The sequence below is a fragment of the Cheilinus undulatus genome, linkage group 16, assembly GCF_018320785.1.
Source record: "Cheilinus undulatus linkage group 16, ASM1832078v1, whole genome shotgun sequence".
NCBI lineage: Eukaryota > Metazoa > Chordata > Actinopteri > Labriformes > Labridae > Cheilinus > Cheilinus undulatus.
This window is the reverse complement of record NC_054880.1, coordinates 24,990,127-25,010,146: the sequence shown is the minus strand read 5'-3', so window position 1 is coordinate 25,010,146 and position 20,020 is coordinate 24,990,127. Positions and strand designations below refer to the sequence as shown.

General features: G+C 40.6%; 1 protein-coding gene across 2 annotated transcripts; it reads left to right on the top strand.

Moving 5' to 3' along the window:
• Positions 1-4,851: 4,851 nt before the first annotated feature.
• On the top strand, positions 4,852-18,298 carry tmem200b (transmembrane protein 200B). Of its 2 annotated transcripts, none has more exons than XM_041808239.1 (2): positions 4,852-5,495; positions 15,935-18,298. In XM_041808239.1, the coding sequence occupies exon 2, from the start codon at positions 15,978-15,980 to the stop codon at positions 17,211-17,213; it is 1,236 nt and encodes a 411-aa protein (XP_041664173.1). In that variant the 5' UTR covers positions 4,852-5,495; positions 15,935-15,977; the 3' UTR covers positions 17,214-18,298. The 2 variants fall into 2 exon arrangements, with proteins under 2 accessions (XP_041664173.1, XP_041664174.1); XM_041808240.1 differs by lacking the exon at positions 4,852-5,495 and adding an exon at positions 15,445-15,517.
• Positions 18,299-20,020: the final 1,722 nt, after the last annotated feature.

The following is a 20,020-nucleotide window of genomic DNA, read 5'->3' as shown; positions in this document are numbered from 1 at the left end:
ATAATTCTTGTTTCTACTAACTCTGTGTGGGTACCAGGTCCAGGTGACACGTGGCAGCTTCTTCTTCTTTTATTCTTTTACTCCCGCTTTAAGGTAATTTCCTGTCAAAAAGAAAAAAAACTGAGCGTCAGAGGTTAATGGCCCGGTCGGTGCACCAGCAGGTGTTTCAGTCATATGGAGAAGAAGACAGCAGCAGGACCAGATGGCATCAGTGGGCGGCTCCACAAACAATGTGCTGACCAGATAGTGTCATGCTGTACAAAGAAATCTAACCCCTCCTTTACTCAGTGTGTCAGAATAATGTGCTTCCAACTATTACTGTGCCAGAGAAAACAAGAGCAGCCTGACTAGGACCATCATAGACTTCCCTCAGCCACGCATCCACAAGAACTGGTACAACAGAACAAAGGCTTCTGGGATTAAAGGGGGAAAATATTAGTAAGTCAACCCAGTCAATTTAATACAGTGCCATTTTGATATCATGGTGTGAAGTTTAATATCCTTTAAACATCATATAGGTTTGTTTCAAACCTGACTGTATTGTAACATACACTTTATACTAAACTAACATATTTGGCCACAGCTGTTAATTATTGAATTCAGGTGTTTCAATCAGATCGATTACCACAGATGTGTAAAATCAAACATCCAGCCATGCAGCAGGAACAACAGCCACAAAGCAGAAGACCACATAAAATCCCAAAGTGGGGTGTTGTGGTGTTGCATCATGAGGCGAAGTGTGTTTTGTTCTAATACGTTTCATTAAATCCTATTATACTGAACCATCTTGTGCCGATGTTTTATTGCAACACATCATATTTCTGTGTATCATATTGAAGCAAGTCAAACTTCAGGTTGGCATTGTATAAGTTAAGACTGATTAATATAATTATAGGATTATCACTTGTTACTGTGAACTGTTATATTAAGACAAACAATGATCTCAGATCAGATTACTGCTGATACTTAAAAATTACTTTGAGACCGATAAAGTATGACTTCCTTCAGCAGCCACTAGATGGAGACAAAAAACCACATCTGTTTCCTTCTGCTCCAACTCATCCGCTTTATCCAGAATCTGAAAAAACACTAGAAAAAGATGACAAGGATGGGAGAGAGAAAAATAAGAGTAAGTGGATGGCGTTTTATAAAGGAGCAAAAAGGAGAGAGCTTTCAGGAGCCCAGCCACATGGAGGGGATGCCAAAACATAGCCCATTCTGAAGAGAAACTGTCATAGCCATGTTTTTATTTTCTGACCTAGTAGTACCAAATCTACTGATCTAAAACTAGTACATTAATATCAATAAATCACATCTAGGGAGTGCCTGTTGTACTCCTGGATCCCTCTCCATGGATAAAAATTGAGCTATCTGTCTGTACTTTGCATTAATTTTTCCATATTTCTGTACGTTCTCTCAAAGCTTACGGATACGGACCAAACTTATTCCACCAATAATCATGGGGCAGTGTTGATTGGTGTAGCCAGCAGTTTCAAACCAATGCAGCAACCAGAACAGAGATTAAGAGTTTGAAAAATGTGTAAACTTTTTAAGTAAGAACAATGAGTTTTTTTTAAACATAAATATGATGCTATGGACTTTGGGACAGGCAACTACACAGCTGGACGGAGGACAGACAGTAGCTAAGTGTCAGCTAGACAGCAGGGAAGAAGAGGAGCTCCGTATGAGGCCTTTCCAGTGCAGTGGTTCTCCGGGGGGTAATTCCCCACATCATGGGCTCAAAATTTGTCCTGCTGACATTAAAAAAATCAAGGAATGAGGTGAACAACTTTCTAATGGTCTGAATAAAAAAATCAGTCACACATACAGTGCTTAACAAATTTATTAGACCACCATCTAAAGTAAGGATTATGCCACAGCTGCCCTAAATTAACAGCATTGGTAAAAATTGGTAAAACCAAAATCATTTTTTAATGTTTCTGCAATGGTTAATACACCAATATGTAGAAGCTCTTTAACCTAAATGATATTTTTATTGCTAAAATATAATAATTATTGTTATCCATGAATTTTAAAATGGACTGATTTACAAAAAAAAAATAGTAATGTACATTTTTATTTCTTAATTAATATGTCAAATTATAGTTATTTACTTGCATTCCTGAACAGAAAAATGAGTTTTAGTGGTTGAATGTTATGCTTGATTCATTTCTGACTGCTCAGAGAAGCCCTGTGAGCCAGCTCAAATTTGGGTTTAAAAAGGTGAATTCAGTTTGAAATTCCTCATTCCTGTTCAAAATGGTAAAACGTGGAGAGCTCACTGAAAATGAAGATTCCACATTAAAGCACTTCATGATGCTGGATGGTCTCTGAGACAGCTGGTCTAATAAATTTGTTGAGCACTGTATATATATCAGTGTTTTCAAATGTCTACATAACCTTATTCCAACATATCTAGTGTGTTAAGACACAAAGTTTGTATTTCACTTTACAGGACTTAAAACATTTTCCCCCAAAATTCCATGTACATTCCTCAAAACTTCCCAAGGGAATTCCCCAAATTTCAAACAAATTCGCTCAAAACTTAAAAATAATTTCCCCAAAATTTCAATAAAATTATGGAAACATTCAAAGTCCATTTAAGTTCCATTTAAAAATTCAAAGCAAATTTCCCCTAAAAGCCCTTCAATTGAATGCCTCTGAAATATGTAAACATCCATAGTATAGTTTTTATTGTTCAGTAGAGGATCAAACTGCAGCTGCAAAATGTAGAATTTTTGTTTTGAAATGTCTATGATAATTTTAAAATATGACACCTCCTATATTAAAGCCAATTTTAGTTTAGTTGTTAAAAATCTCTGTCACACCAGTTAATCCAGAGAGCCTCAGTACAAGACCAAGCAATGAAGCGTTTAATTCTTGCAGTATATACCCAATGTTTTTGGGTAGAATTTACAATTTTTTTTGTGTTCTAACAGTTGCTGTTAAAAACAGGTATAAAAGCTATCATGCTAATTTAGTTTCTGTGAGTATAATTTAAATTATTTGATTGGATATTATTTACGACATACAAAAAACTTTTTTTTTATAGTGTAGGCTACGTCTTTTAAACTGCAGGCACCTAACACACGTTAGGTGATTATGATCAAAATTTAATGGCTATTATCACTCATCACTGAATTCACATCATTTATTAATTATTCTATCATTATTGGCTTCAACTAAACAAACTTATTTTGCCTTAAATGCCTTTTTCTTGATTGAAATTTGCTGCTGTTACTAATAACATGCTAGCTAGCTGGTGGATGCTAACGTTAGCTAGCATGACAACAATACAACGTCCACTACTTCACCAGTATGGCACTGAGGGTCCATCGGTGTCCATCTGTCCACGCTGAATTCTTGGATGTTTTTGAGTGTGGAAATAGTATACTGCATTTGAGAATACTTCTCGGTTAGAACACAGTATGTGCTCTTTTGTAGGCTACTCAAAATATGTAGTATTTAGTACACGTGATTTGGGACACACTGAAATTGTCCCTATTTGGAGGGTTAAAAATATGGTCACCCTATGCCAGTGGTTCTCATACGGTGTGGCGAGGCCCACTAGTGTGCCTTGAGAATTTGTACAACCCCACATTATCACTATACAACTGTACAACAATGGTACTGTGGCGTATTATACAGAGGCCATTCTGTATGGTTATCCACCTGTGCTTATGAATTTTGGTCTGCATATGGACCATCACAAGATCTATCAAAAAGCCTCTTGGACCCATGCCCAAATCTAGACAGGAAGACCATGAGGTTCATCTCAATTTCAAAATAAGGCATTTTTGTTGGAGCCAAATAACTTTAACGTACTATAATTATAGAAAACAATATTCTGTGATCTTATGGTCTTTCTTGCAACAGTGTCACGCTAAATACACCCACATGCAAACACCTCCTTACAGTGTCCCCTAGTGGCAACAGGAAGTGACACAAATGGGTCATATCTACATTCCTCTTATTGTGCTTAACCTATTCAGCTCTGATTTGAAAGAAAGGCATCAATAATTAAACACAACACACAGTGGCTCACTGACTGGCGATGGTAAGCATTTCAATATCTTGTCAATTCGACAGGAAGTATATGTGCAACTCTCATACCAATCATCTGACGGCCTTCAAATTTCACATGTAGGATCAAGGTCTTCCAATCTACATATTCAAAGATTAATTTCATCGTTTTGAGGTAGCATCCCTACTGGCGAAAGGAAGTAACACAACAGGTCTTTTTTTTTTTGCGCAAGCAATTAGTTATAATGCTGTTTTACAAGAAGTAACTGTAACTGTTATACAAAACTTTGATTTGCATGTATGGGTCTACCACACTTCATGAGTATTGCATGTTTTTGCTCATACACCATAACAGTCCTAGGAGGTTTGACATACTTTCTGTGCTCTGCTGCAGCAGACAGCATGGTTGCTCACACCCAGTTGGGCTGGGAGGGCCCAGAATTGCGCTGCTTGCAGCCCTAGTTTTTCATTTGTCTTCTTTGAGCAGTTATATCTGTGTCTCGAACTGTCTTACCACTATATATGATGAAAAATGATACTAAAATAGGTGATATTTTGCAGTATATAGGCGTGGCTAGTCATAAAATTTCCTGGAAAATCAACAGAAAACTTTTCTTGTTGACTTCTATACAGCTGGACTGCATTTGCAGCCGGCCCCCTGGTGGACAGTAAGAATAATGCAGCTAAAACATTTCTGCATTGACATCACTTTAGAAACCAAGAAGCAACATCCACTTCTTGTCTGTGATTTTTTCACTCTGGGTGATTCTGTCAGGGGTTACTCTGGTCCCCAGTCTCCCCTACTGTCATTCTGAATCACCCCGGCTGTTAAGAGGGTGGAGGGTCGGGTTGGGGGTGTTGTTTGCTCATTATTTGACCGTGCTGGTCCGTGAGAGAGGCCGCAGACTGACGGAGCGCAGCGGCGGGGCTGGACTCTGCTGCTCCGCACGAGGAGAGAGGAGAGGAGAGGAGGTGTCAGTGAGAGGAGCAGAGGAGAGCCAGAGGAGTTTCTGACAGCTGGATGGTGATGGAGACTCTTCATCCTGAATATTTTGGATGAGCTGCGTCCTCAAAGTGAGAACAAGGAGCAACAGGAGACGAGGAATTACAAGTTTACCGGAGATTAGACCTGGAGGATCCGCTCTCCCTGCTGAAAGGTCCAGGTCTCTTCCGCTCTCCCTCAGTCTATGGTTCGGGTCCAGCTCTCTGTCGCTCTTTCTTGGTCCATGGTTCGGGTCTGTCTCTCTGGTCTGGGTCAGTTCTGCAGCTGGATGAGGTGATTTAACCCGTTCTCCCGCTGCTGCTTCTCGGTAGTCTCGGCTGCGCACGGTGAGCTGCTGCTGCGCTGCCGTAGAGGAATGCAGCAGCTCGGTCTGTCAGACTCGGTGCTGTCTGTCTGGATCCTCCACACAGCACTCTCTGCTCCAGGGGAGATATCCCGGCACGGCTTGGCACGGATTTCCACCACTAAGGTAAATGTTTCATCCCTGTTGAATGCAGCAGTCTCTAATAACCTTGAATGGAGACGTTATCACGGAATTATCCTAAAAACACTGTCGGCTTATTATGATGCATTTTCATGACAGAGAATTGGATTTATTGTTTATATGCTTTAACCCCGCCCCTCTCACCGGGCTGTCAGGTAATCACAACATGCATCACATCATGAAACACAACTTGTGGCTTCCCAGTGATGAAGTGGCTGCAGCTAGGGCTGGGAAACTCTCACCAAAACATCATATCTCCATTTTATTTAGCTGAAAGGTGATGCCCAGACTTCATTTATCAGACATGATGGGCTTCACATTCAAAAAAATGCACCAATCAATCAGTCACTCAATCGATCTGTGTGTGAGGCTGACTCACTTCATGAGTGCAGGTCAAGATCATGGTTTGTTGCATGCAGAGGTGTATTATCAGCACAGAAGTGTAACAATAGTCCATGCAGACATGATGGCTGGACTGGGGCCCTTGGCCCAGAAACGTGGGCCCCTGATGTTCTTTTCAAGACGCTTTCCTTGGCAATTAATGACACCTAGCATATAAACCCTCAAACATGCCAAACTGTCTTGGTGCTGGTGACAAATTTATATGAGGCAATCTGAAACGTAAATAATAATGTGCATGCACTTTTCAACTTGTAAGCCCAAGGTCCCATCATAAAAGCCTGACATCACGACCTTATATGCCACTGCATCTGCAAACAAATGATCTCAGCAGATGTGAATATTTCTGCAGATGTTTACAGCTGATAGACTTTAGGAGAATCTATGATGCTTCATCTACTCCATGCATATGTTGATTTATAGCAGAATGGCGATGCATGCAAGGCTAAGGTTAAGGTTATATGAGGACACATCAGCAACATGATAGGCTTCATATTCAGTCAATTAGTCTTTTTATATAACGCCAAATTACAAGGCAAGACTATTTGTTAATTACAAAAACATATTAATTAATGAAGGATGCATGATATTATTGGTTTAATACAAGCAGATCAAAGCTTACTAAGTTAATTATCTGTGCTGGAAGAAATGGAAATATCTATAAGAATCTGCAGCCAGTCTATATCAGCTGTACCCATCAGCAGAATGTATGAATGCATCACAGTGCTTCGTCTACATCGTCATTTTCTGCCCAGGATCCCTGAAAAAACAGCGACAAATTTTAGGACCCCAGCTATCCTGATGTTTCAGCATTGTTACATGGACTCACTTGACCCCTCCCATTACATAAAAACAACGTAAAAGAGCACAGCAGCCGTAAAACAACCTTTTTTCACAATGATTTTATGTAAGAATGTCTGGAATTTTAGATTGTTTTTGTAATCTTTCTTGGTTGATCTACATGATACATATCTTGATATTATATAGGAAGCTCAGCCGCTTTAGAAAAAAATAATAAAAGAGTCATTTTCAAAATAAACTCTGGATTCTTACGTTTAAATAGACGTTAATTAACGGGAAAAAAATAGAATTGAGTGAACCAGAATGTTGAATTTTGGAGACTATAAAGTCAAGAATCCAACAACTTCAACTTGTTTTCTTCTTGATTCTTGACTTTACGTGTTTGTAAAATTGGGATTTGAAAAACTTGACATTTTTTAGTTTCTAGTGTCTTTTTAGTGACTATGAATTTGTAAATTTTATTTTTTTTTTCTTGTAAGTACTGAGCCTGACTTCTTGTATGCATATACATATGATAAAAAAAAACCCTCTCTCTCTCTCTCTCTCTCTCTCTCTATATATATATATATATAGTTAGTTCTTTGTATAGCATCAAATGACTTTATCAAAAGAGCAAGTCAAGGTCATTGTATTTTTTTATTATCTAAGAGCCAGTATTAAGCCCCCCAGTCCACCACCATACTCACCAACGTGTAAATATTTATCAGTATCCACACACAACCCTTTCTCACACAGGTGGGATGTTGCCAAAGGAGCATTGTTCTCTTCATTACCCACCTTTTCATAGATAAAGCTGGGGGCAAGATATAACCGGTCATGTTTTCTAATTTTAGTTTTTAGCAGTTATGCATCTGATGTAGATTCACAGTTAGACTTGACTGGAAGTTCTCACATAAAATTCCTTTGCAAGCAGAAATATCATGAATTATTTTATGTGGCCTTGTCAAACCTCCCATAAAACTGTCAGTATCTACAGGTTTAATACCTTGATGTTTTAGGAACAACCCTGTAGCATATACAGTGAATTCAGAGTATTCAGACCCCCTTCACTTTTAAAAATGTGGTCATGTTGCAGCCTGATGCTACAGTTTTTTATATTCATTTTTTATTCTCTGTAATATAAACTCAGTACTCCATCAAGAAAAAGTGAAAACTGAATTTTAGAAATGTTTTCAAATCAATTTAAAAAAACCCTTAAATATCACATTGACATGTGTATTCAGCCCCTTTGCAAAAACACGGTACATTTAGCTCAGGGTTCTCCCATTTCTCTTGATCTTTCCTGAGATGTATCTTTATGTTTGAGTCCACCTGTGGTAAACACACCTCACAGCTGACAATGCATATCAGAGAAAAATCCAAGCCATGAGGTCAAAGGAACAGCCTGCAGAGCTCAAAGACAGGATTGTTGCAAGGCACAGATCTGTGAAGGGCTACAAAAAAAATTCTGCACTGATTCCCAAAGCACAGTGGCCTCCATAATTCTCATATGAAAGAAGTTTGGCACAACCAGGACTCTTCCAAAAGCTGGTCCCTGTCCCTCGCTGGTCTTCTCTAACATTAGTAACATTGTTCTTTGATCACTTGGACCACATGTACACAGTCTGGTACTGTAGGTACAGGTATGAATGTAGTTGGTTTGCAAATCCACCAAGAAGAAGAAAGAAGAAGCTCAGTGCAGCCATACAGTAGAGTCCACCCTGCTGCTATATGGCTGATTATTATTTCTGAGGCACCAGCAACAACCCTAATCCTACTTCTATCTCTACCGTGCAGCTCAGAGGATGAAAGGTGTCCATGCTGCATGGCTATAATGGTTTTTGAGGGACAGGAAACATTTAAAATTGACTTTACAGCTCTCTTCACTGTATACCTCATACTCAAGCACGTCCCATGTACCTTGCTGGAGTTCACATGAATTGTGCCCAAGAGCATCTTTTTAAGTGGCTTTGTCTTGGGCACAGTGTTCACACTGATCAAATGAACTGGACTGTGGGGTGTGTACTCAGATCAGTGCCCTGGCCCTTGACGTGAGACTAAAATGAAACAATCTTCATTATTTCAATGACTGATGATGGACCATCACTTCTTAAAAGCTCTGTCCACTTCACCACATGTTGCCAACGTACAGTATTTATGCAATTTAGATGGTGTGCAGGGCTGTATTTGCAAATTTTAACTAATTAAAAACAAAACATTTAATGCTCATCTTAAAAACTTGTTGTATTGCCCATCCCTACCGCAGACCAGCTGCTTCATCTGCTGGCAGCGAGCAGGAGGAGAGCAGTATGAGGAGGAGGATGATGATGATGAAGGGTCTCTAACACTGACACTACATTCACGTCTTGATTCGTGCAGATTAAACTCAATTAAAGAAGAGTTGTCTTTATAATCCAAAGAGTCGTGCAGTCGGCTGCTGTCTCCTGCAGCCTGCAGTGGTGATCGGTTAACTCTTGTCTGGATGCAGGCGGTCTGCCATGAATCTCTCCACTCAACATGTTTGTGTTGCTGCAGTCGAAGCCAAAAGGAAAGGGAGCATATCTCTGACACACTGCTGTGTGAATAATGCAGCGTCTCTGCACAACTGTTACTGAGGAGAAGATTTACTGCAGATGGGAAACCACTAAGGGCTCTGATTTTCATAAGAAAAAAACAAACAATTATATGTGCCATTAAATCTGTGAACACTGAAGGCAATATTTTACTAATATTTGATGATAAATTTTGATAATTATTAAATATTAAGCAAATGACTAGCAATGTCTGATTGTGAACCCTCGTGGTCCACAAACTACACATTAGCAAAGTCAGATATTTCAGACAGGATAAACACTTGTTTATTGTTTATTTGGATCATTGTTAGCTTTGGTGCATGGCTGCAAATACTCTTCCTGAAGTCTCCAAGAACAGATTACACACAAATATGCATCCATCCATTATTTACTGCTTTATACTTTAATTTCAATTCATATGATCATCATTATTATTTTCACATGTTCAGTATTTACCTGCCAGTATAGTCACTTTATCACCTTAATATGACAAACACTGTTTTTTAATCTGGTCTCAGTCTTTCCACAAATGAAGAAACAAGATAACAGTATTTAGATAATATCATCGCTACCTGTGTCTTCTTGGATTTGATTACTGTATTAGAGTATTATTTTTCACTTTTACTTCATATTGCTGACACTTTACTGTGATCTGTTGTAATAACCACATTTTTTCGGACGGGGGATCAATAAAAATCCTGTATGGGGTTGCAGGGCAGGAGTTGGTCCCAGCATTGGGCAGGTAGGCAGGGTTACACCCTGGACTGGGCAGACATACAGAGACAGACAAACTGCTATGCTCACAGCTATGGGCAATTTAGAGTCGTCAGTGAAAGGGCATGTCTTTGGACAAAAGGCCATTGCTAAAGAAGCTGGTTGTTCACAGAGTGCTGTATCTAAGCATATTCATAGAAAGTTGAGTGGAAGGAAAACGTGTTGTAGGAAAAGGTGTACAGGGGATAACCGCAGCCTTGAGAGGATTGTCAAGCAAAATCCATTTAAGAATTTGGGGGAGCTTCACAAGGAGTGGACTGAGGCTGGAGTCAGCGCATCAAGAGCCACTACGCACAGACCAATCCTAGACATGGGCTGAAAATGTGGCATTCCTCGTGTCAAGCCACTCCTGAACCAGCGACAACGTCAGAAGCGTCTTACCTGGGCTGTGGAGAAAAAGAACTGGGCTGTTGCTCAGTGGTCCAAAGTCCTGTTTTCAGATGAAAGCACATTTTGCATGCCATTTGGAAATCAAGGTCCCAGAGTCTGGAGGAAGAGTGGAGAGGCACAGAATCCATGTTGCTTGAAGTCCAGTGTGAAGTTTCCACAGTCAGTGATGATTTGGGCTGCCATGGCATCTGCTGGTGTTGGTCCACTGTGTTTTCTGAAGTCCACAGTCAACACAGCCATCTACCAGGACATTTTAGAGCACTTCATGCTTCCTTCTGCTAACAAGCTTTATGGAGATGCTGATTTCATTTTCCAGCAGGACTTGGCACCTGCCCACACTGCCAAAGGTATCAAAAGCTGGTTCAATGACCATGGTGTTACTGTGCTTGATTGGCCAGCAAACTGGCCTGACCTGAACCCCATAGAGAATCTATGGGGTATAATCAAGATGAAGATGAGAGACACCATACCCAGCAATGCAGATGACCTGAAGGCTGCTATCAAAGCAACCTTGGCTTCCATTACACCTAAGCAGTGCCACAGGCTGATCGCCTCCACGCCACACCGTATTGATGCAGTAAATCATGCAAAAGGAAGCCTGACCACGTATTGAGTGCATAGAAATGAAGATACTTTTCAGAAGCCTGACATTTCTGTTTAAAATATCCTTTTTTAAAATTGATCTAATGTAATATTCTAATTTTCTGAGACACTGAATTTTGGTCTTTCATTATCTGTAAGCTATAATGATCAACATTTTAAGAAATAAAGGCTTGAAATATTTCACTCTATGTGTAATGAGTCTATATAATATATGGGTTCACTTTTTGACATGAGTGACAAAAAATATTGAACTTTTTTATGATATTCTTATTTTCAAGATGCATCTGTATATGAGACACGTGTTATTCAAAGTTGAATAAAGTAAATTGTAGGCTTACTTGATTAAGATTCCTAATGACGCTATCCACATATTCATCACTCTTACAGAATATTTTTTAGTGAACCTAAAACTTCCTTGACCTTCTGGGGTCTTTAAAGATGAAATCCACTCCAGTAACTCTGATATTGGGTGTCTTTTTATCCTTTTCTAATCCATTTTTTGATCGTTCCCGCAGTTAGCCAGTTAGCTCCCGTCATATTGTGTGTTTGTATCCCAGAATGCATTGTGACTGGGCTGTGTCAACCAATGGCAGGCTGTTCTGTTAACATGTCATGCTTTGCTGAACAGTGCATATGCAAACACAGAACCTGGAGAAGAGAGCCTGAATGACTCGTAATAGAGAGAAGGACACACAGAGAGACTGTAATTTGTCCCGCATAGTCACTGCAGTTAAAATGACTCAAAAGCACTAGAACTTTCGAGTAAAAATATGAATATTCTAGGGACTTTTTTTGTCACAAAATGATTATTTTTTTATTCTTTAGTACCAAAGAGATTGGAGTTTGTGAAAAAAAAAAAACTCCCTTAGTCATCAATGTTTACTGTGTTTAAGACATACAAATCTTTGGGTTTTAATTTCCAATTAGTTTTTTGTTTTGTCTTTGTAGTCCCATAACTTTAAAAAAATGCCATTGCTGCAGCAGACATATTCTTGGAGCTTGACTGTGCACCAGAGGGTTGATGTTTTACAACATTTTGAAGACGAAAAGTGCAGACTCAAAGGGTTAAAGGAGAACTTTTATGGACTAGTAGACATCTCTGTCTCTCTCCTCTGCTCTCTATCAGTCTGTAACAGACACTAACATTAACACATACATCTTTAAAAGATGCTAGACGGAAGAAATAAATTGTTTTTGCAGATGATGAATTAAACATCTGAGAGGAGAGAGGCTGGGAGGGAGGACGGAGCACAATGCTCCATCAGATTATGCTTTCAGTAGGGACCTACACTTATGCATCAGTCAAACTAAATCCTTAATCTTCCTTCATATTTGTGCAGAGGTGATGGTGTGTTTTAGCATCAGGACACCAACAATTTCTCTCATTTGATCACCCATCACTGCACGCTGTCTCTCTCTCTCCCCCTAGCTGCGCCTTTGGGCTGAACTACAACAATATGTTTTTTTTTGTAAGAAAATAAAAATATTCAAACAATAATATACTAGTAAGACAAAAATGTTTATTTTATTTATTTGAAAACCTGGTCCTCACAGCATCAGTCAACAAAGACACCTGCTCCACACAGACATGAGATCTCATGAGACATGAGGAGGAAAATCAAGGTCATCGGCTGGCTGTTGCCCTTACTGTGATCTTCATGAAACCTTATGTTATTGTCATGACTCAACAAGCTGCCCTTCTTTTTCAGTTTTCAACTCAGGGCACACCTGTGTTTATTTTCACTGTCATGTTTGTGAGCTGTAAAAGTATGCAGTGTCATGCTGGTGATGGTATCTGCACAGTCTCATGGGCTGTCAAGGACATTCTCTCAGAGGCAGTCTGGCCTCAGATCATAAATAGCAAACATGTTTGCAGTTTAGGATTCAAGAATGGGGAGGCTTGACTCAGAGGAGGCAAATCTGGCCCTAAATCAGGCCTATAGCCTTTACTAAGGTGTTACTTCTAACCATGCTGTAGTTTGTATTCAGTAATGCTTGATAATATGATATCTGAAGCATTTTGTTTAAGATGATGGTGGGATTATTTTACAGAGTTGAGAGGAGAAAAGTTTTAGAATATTTTATGTAACCCAAAGAAGCAGGGCTGTAGCTGAAGAGCTGCGGTATCCTTAATGTGGCGTACGTAAACCTTTACATAAGTCAGAGAGAGGAATGACTTCATGTGACCATCAAACATTAAACATGCTTTAAAAAGCCTTTAACCGTCATTCTTACAGCTCTCAGTGGTTACACCCTGAGTGTTTGAAGCACTTTTTCCATCTCATCTTTGTTTACAAGCGAGTGAGAGCTCTGTTAGAGCGGCACATGTGTGAGTGTTTCACCACTTTTGTTTGTACCTCGTTGGATTTACAAGCTCCCCCCAGACACGGAGCTTTGGAGCACATTCAGGGTGATTAACGCTGAAAAAGGAGTCTACATGCTAAACTAGCAGACTAATGGGGGACGGAGTGAGTTAAAGCAGCGCTAAATACGTCTGGAGTCCAGGCGTCCATGCGAAGAGTTACGCTCTGTCATCATGACAGATCAGATCCATTTCAGCAGGAAAGAACTCAGTTTTTACCTACAGCAGACTTGCAGCACTAAAAACATACATATTCATTTATATATAGATATATTTCCTTCGTCAACCAAACAATGTAAGTAAATACAAACACAAAACCTTGCAAAAAAGGGAGCCGTACGCAGAATATAGTCCTATACTCTGTCACCCTCTCATATAACTAAAAGAAGTGGAGCTTATGTCTGTCCTTTGGTGTGTTCCCTCTCCATCAGTGAAGTTAATACCCGGCTCCTGCCCCGGAGAAGAGAAGCCCATTATCCTCCTCTCATCAAATGAAGAGAGCTGGATGTAGATCATGGAGATCTGTAGCTTTTGTTTTGTTCAAAGAGGTCCTCTCAGGGCGCAGCAGAGGCAGTTAAAGGTTATTTTAAACTCTTCAAGAGCCTCCAAACCCGTTTTATCTCCTGTTTTTAATTAGAAACTCGATGTGAGATAGGAGAGCCTCTGTCCTTTCTTTAAAGGCACAAACTGGGATTAACTATCCAACAAAAACATGCCATTATTAATGCAGGATTCTTCTATTGTAGTACACAGATCTCTACTAATTATTCATCTAGTTAAAGGTTAATACCAAAAAAGCTTCCAGGTTATCTCATGAATGAAAAAAACAACCCTTTTCCACTTCTGTTAAATACGGGAAAACATCAGAAAATTTTAATTTTTGCAGGAAATATCATAATATGATGCCATAAGACATTATACAGTTTGTAAGTGGTCCAAAACAACTCAAATATAGTGATTTTGCAAAAATAATATGTATAGGATATACTGATACATCATAATATCTAATTTGCTGAAATCATTTATTGCATCCTTAAAGGGAAAGTTCATTGACTCTTTTCTTCTTTTTCCTGCTAAACTTCAGTTTTCCTCTTGACATTGTAAGTGCTGATGTGAAAGGTCCTGATGTGGAGAGTACAAGCAGGAGAATCTGCTTTCTGCAGCCTTTCCTTAACCAATATAGACCTAAGGCCACATAAGTATTTTTTGTAAACAGCTTCCAAAAACCACAATGTTTTCTGCAAAACCGCACAGAATTTAAGACACACAGACAGACAGATGGATAGATATAGATATAGAGTTGCATAGAGTTGACTGCATCCATAACAGCTTCCACTTTTCTAAGAAAGCTTTCCACAAGATTTAGCAGTGTTTCTGTGGGAATTTTTGTCCATTCATTCTGTAGAGCATTTATGAGGCACTGATGTTGGACAGGAAGGCCTGGCTCGCAATCTCTGCTCCAGTTCATTCCAAAGGTGCTCAATGGGGTTGAGGTCAGCACTCTGTGAGGGCCAGTCAAGTTTTTTCACACCAAACTCATCAATCCATGTCTTTATAGTGCTTGCTTTGTGCACTGGGGCACAGTCATGTTGGAATAGAAAAGGGTCTTCCCAAAACTGCTGCCAAAATGTCTTGGTATAAGCATTAAGATTGACACTCGGTGACAACAATGGACCCTCAGTGACACCCTCAGAGTGTAACTGATGCCCTCAGACCATCAGTGACATCTTCAGACCCTAAGTGACACCTTCAGAACCTTTAGTTACAACATCAGACCCTGCGTGAAACCCTCAGACCCTTAGTGACATCAAGAGACCCTCTGTGACACCTGCAGACCCTTAGTCCACATGAAGACAAAAACAATAGTCGTAAACCTAGGATCATTTCAAGGATTGCCCTTGTAAGCATGACACCTTTCAAAACACTGTAGTTTATATGCTAGCCATGTAGGTGGCGCTGTAATGCTAATACGTAAATGCAACAGAAACAGAGAAGAAAATTATGAAGCAATTGCAACTTAAACTTTCTCCTGGCTGCCCTTCTGGTTGCACTCTGCAGTGGATCAAGTAACATGTTGCATATGCTGTTCTCTATAGTAGAGGTGCAGAACATACAAATTCAATCCGGTAATTTGTCGTCATAGCAATTTCAGGCTTTCAAAAGCCACTTCCATGTGTAGGAAATGGCAATACGATAAGATACTTTTGCGGATACTCCTAAACTAGTCTCCGTCATGGGTCAGCCCCTACAGTGACACCCACGGACCCTCAGTAACACCTTTGAATTCCCCTTTACATCTTTAGACCCTCATTGACACTCTCAGTCCCTCAGTAACACTTGGACATCTTTAGGTTGCCTACTATCTTCACTGCCTGCTTGTGAATCAGTGTTGCTGATTTTTGTTTTGTTTTTTAACTGGAACATTGAAACAACTTTTATCAACATTTGAAACAACGTTTGTATTGATAGACTGAATTACTGAATGTAGCATGTACATTTTCATGTTAAAGCTATACTAACACTTGGTGTTTCCTCCCCTTTAGTCCTCTCACCAGCTGAAACCTTCAGATCTGGACTGACAGCATCATGAAGACCCAGAAGTCCCGGGGTGTGACATCTTCACCATCCTCCAAACGGAAACGTCGCTTCACGCTACGAGGCAGGAAGAAGAAGGACCGTGTGATCCGGGGAAAGCTCCGTATCCGCTCCATGCCCGGGGCCTTCCTGGTGCTGGGGGTCATCGTGGTGGTGGTGGGGACCGCTCTAGCAGTGGCGGGCTACTGGCCGTACCGCCTGTCCAGGTCGTCCTTCTTGGGTTCTGCAGATGGGGACAGTTTCTCTGAGTCGCAGAGTACGCGTTGGAGCATGGGAGCCAAGGGTCTCCTCTCTACGGCAAGCCTGATCCACAGCGAGAGGATGAAGCTGCTGGGCCCTGTCATAATGGGGGTGGGGCTCTTCATCCTCATCTGTGCTAACACTGTGCTGTATGAGAACCGTGACAGAGAGACTCAGATGTTGCTCGCTCAGATGCGGAGCGTGATCTGCTCAGTTTCAGCGGCGGTGCCATCAGCTGACCTGACAGAGATCGCAGCGGTGAATTCGATGACCAAACATTACCAGTGGGTGAGCAGCTTACCTGCCGCTCACCTCAACATCCTATGTCTGCAGCAGATGACCAGCTCAGAGCCGCTCCTGCAGACGCGGATGCCGGAGACAGAGGACGGCGTGGAGGGCATCTACCAGCAGGCTGTCCTCCACCACCAGGAATCTGATGCCCCGCCGTCGCTCCACTCTTCCCACTCTGACTCCTGTAACTCCAGTCAGACAGATTTAAACACGCGGGGAGGACCCAAGCAGAATGACAGTACCAGCTTCCACCCACTGCTGTCCGCCTTTGTCAAGGTCAACAACCACCTCCTGTCGGCGAGTTCCATGTCCACACTGGGGACGGAGGATGTTGACATTCCAGCTGCCCACCCGCGGCGCTGTCACAGCATGAGCTACAGGACTAAACCGTACATCCACCGCAGTAGTGTGCGTCCAATGGGAGGACGCCAAACACCACAGGGAGAGGAGGTGGACGAGGTATGTGGAGCAACAAGGCGAGACACGGGGTCAGAGGTGTGCGTAAACATCCCACCGCAGGTCATAGACGCCACAGAGGAGCAGACGCACCGGAGCTGGCCTCGGTTAGACCTAGGTGGCGGTAGGCGGTACCTGAAACTGGAGAACAAGGAGGACTCGGTGGACAAACTGCTGGACCAGTTAGAGCAGCAGAGCTCGCAGTGGGATAAAAGCTTTGGGTCGGGCCCATTCCAATGATGCCGAGGATACAAAAACAGAGAGTAACCATGTTTTCCCCTGGATACTGAGATTTACACATACTTATGTTCAGGACGGAAGGATACCGACTTTCTCCTGGATTAGTTTTTCTCACAAAGATCTTCCAAACCTTTCTGAATCTTGGCTGGAGTATTTCTACACAGATGTCCTGTTCCATCTTTGCTGGAAATGTTTTATAAAAATGAAGGAGTGAATATATATGCAGACCCTACACTGTCACAGACATGTAGAGCAGTCCACGACCCTGTTTACACCTCACATTAACACCCATGCTGGGTAATCAGATTCAAAGTGGTAATCTTCAGTGCTTTGAATAAATGCACTTTAATGTGTACTGAGAACAGTTTGATAACTGATAGCTCAGACTGCATACAAAGGTGGTCTGGGATGTCTTCATCTGGACTGGATTGGTTGTATAGATGTAACACGTACAGGCACATTAAAGACCTGCCCTGATAGCTGATGTGATCTGCTGTATTCTGCTAATAAACAAAAAGCATGGCTTTATTTGTGTCTGTCCAGCCTCATTCAGAGATGGGATCCATCTCTGTCTAAAGATTGGGATTATTTGTGTCAGCTCAGTAATAAGAGGCAGTTTTTGTATTTATGTCATTAAAAGCAACAACAACAAATATATTTAAAAAACTGTCTCTCAATTAGGAGTAAGCTGCCATCATTCACAAAAGGAGCCAGCTCTTAGAACTAGCTTATCCAGGAACAACACAAGACCGCCTTGTAATTAAATGATTTTTGATAGTTGTGATCTTTAAGGATAGGTATTGTTTTGGTTTTCTGATACTGGTGCTAAATCCATTCTTTTGATTCGGTGCCAGAGGAAAAAGTTTGTTGAAGTTTGTTCCATATTCATTTTCTTGCCTTTCATTTGGGATGGCGGGGTATTGGAATGACGTATCGAAATCTGTGTTGTAATTCTGTTCGATAGACATCAGATATGTTGGTACTGGTACCATGTCAGTACCGGATTTCGATACTCATCTCTAGTTATCCCGTATTGTTGTTTCAATCTATCCAGACAGTGAAGGTCAGAGGTGAGCTGCTCAATAAAAGGACCCCCCCCCCCCCACACACACACACACACACACACTTTTTTTTTCCTAAGGCAGAATTAACAAAAATAACACATTGTAAACATGAAAAGTGAAGGTCCATTTGCACACATTTTTACAACTCAACATTTTAAAATACATGTTTTATTTTCATGTATTTTTAATGCTCAAACTTTATTATTACCTGCATTTTTAAGTCCTATCTTTTTATCATCACATTTTGTTTTAACGTCACCCTTGAAAATCATCCTTTAACCACGAATTTCATAAAAATTCATCACACCATTTTTATATTCATATACATTTTATAACCTCTTGTTAAAAGTACCTTAGTGAAGTAAAAAAAAACCTCTACATTTTACAAAAGGCCATTTATACCTAAAACCACCATGTGGGTTAAATTTACCCCATAAAAAGCTGTCAATTTTCCCTCTGTTATACTTGACAACAGCAGATAAACAATACATGTTGCCATGAAGACACCTCTCTGTTGCTGCACTGCCTAATCTCAAGTCATAGATCAATGTTCAATGTGGATACTCAAGGCAAAAAACAAGATTCATTATTGTGAAATGTCAGTGCTTTGAGTGAAGAAGAATCTGATGTTGGGGAAGTCTAAGACTTGAGCAATTACTCCTAAGACAATTTTGGATTGATGGATCATCATTGGACAGTGATCAAGGTCTCTTTCTGTGGTTAATGAACTGTTTGTTGTCTCTCTGGTTACTAATCTTAATAAGTGCTATTAATGAAAATCAATGTACTCTAATAATAGGTAAATTCTACTGGCTGGCTGTTTTAGGTATTTAGAGATCCTAAGCGGTTTAAAAGCATGTGTATGACAACATGAGGGAGAAAACCTGTTAAAGAGTAAAGCTAACACCTTATGTTTAATGTGCTAATGAATGCCAGTTCTATCCACTTTTCCAAAAGTTGCCAACTATGGACTCTATTTTGCATAAATGGAGAGAAAAAACCTCCAACATCCCCAGCTTCACTTTCATAACATCCTTGCCTTTGAAGATGATGTCATCCTTTAATTCTTTAAAACATTCCATCCTTGCCTCTTGCATGCAGGCCTGTCTAGACCCCCACTTTCACTTCAATCTTACCACTACCCCACATGATTTATTAACCGTGTGTCCTTTAAAAGCATCTTTATGACACGAGGGAGAAAAGCTGTTCAAGAGGCGGCACTAAAATTAGTCTAAGACAACAAGTGACCAGTGAGGGTAGGCGGATGTAAATAAAGCAGAGAGATACGGTGATGATGGGCTGTTTGTTTGCTAAAGAGACGGGCACGAGAGTTCCAATATCAGGCCATGACTGAAGACATATTGTCAATGCAAAGTGTGAACAGGCGTACTAAAGTGCTGTTAAGTTGGCACTGATTACCCGACCAGCACAGGTGTTGATGAAAAATGTAAACAGGGTCTGATAGACTCTTCATGGTTGCAGCAATGTGAGAAATCAGCGAGTATGTGGATGCAAAAATGGGCTTTTAGTTCCCAGAACATGGTGTGAGCAGCCTATTGATGGAGGAACAGAGCGGTGCAGGAGGACGGGGGGACGTTTTCACTGTGCAATCATTTCTGAACCAAACTACCTGGACTCCAAACAAACAAAATGCAACTAAACATGGGTCTTTTTCCTAAGCAGAGGGACCCTACTCCAAATGCAATGCATGGCAGTGATGTACAGTGTGTTACATCCTAATAC

Excerpts from the sequence above, each read along its gene's own strand:
- tmem200b (XM_041808239.1), top strand. The coding sequence starts at position 15,978 with ATGAAGACCCAGAAGTCCCGGGGTGTGACATCTTCACCATCCTCCAAA.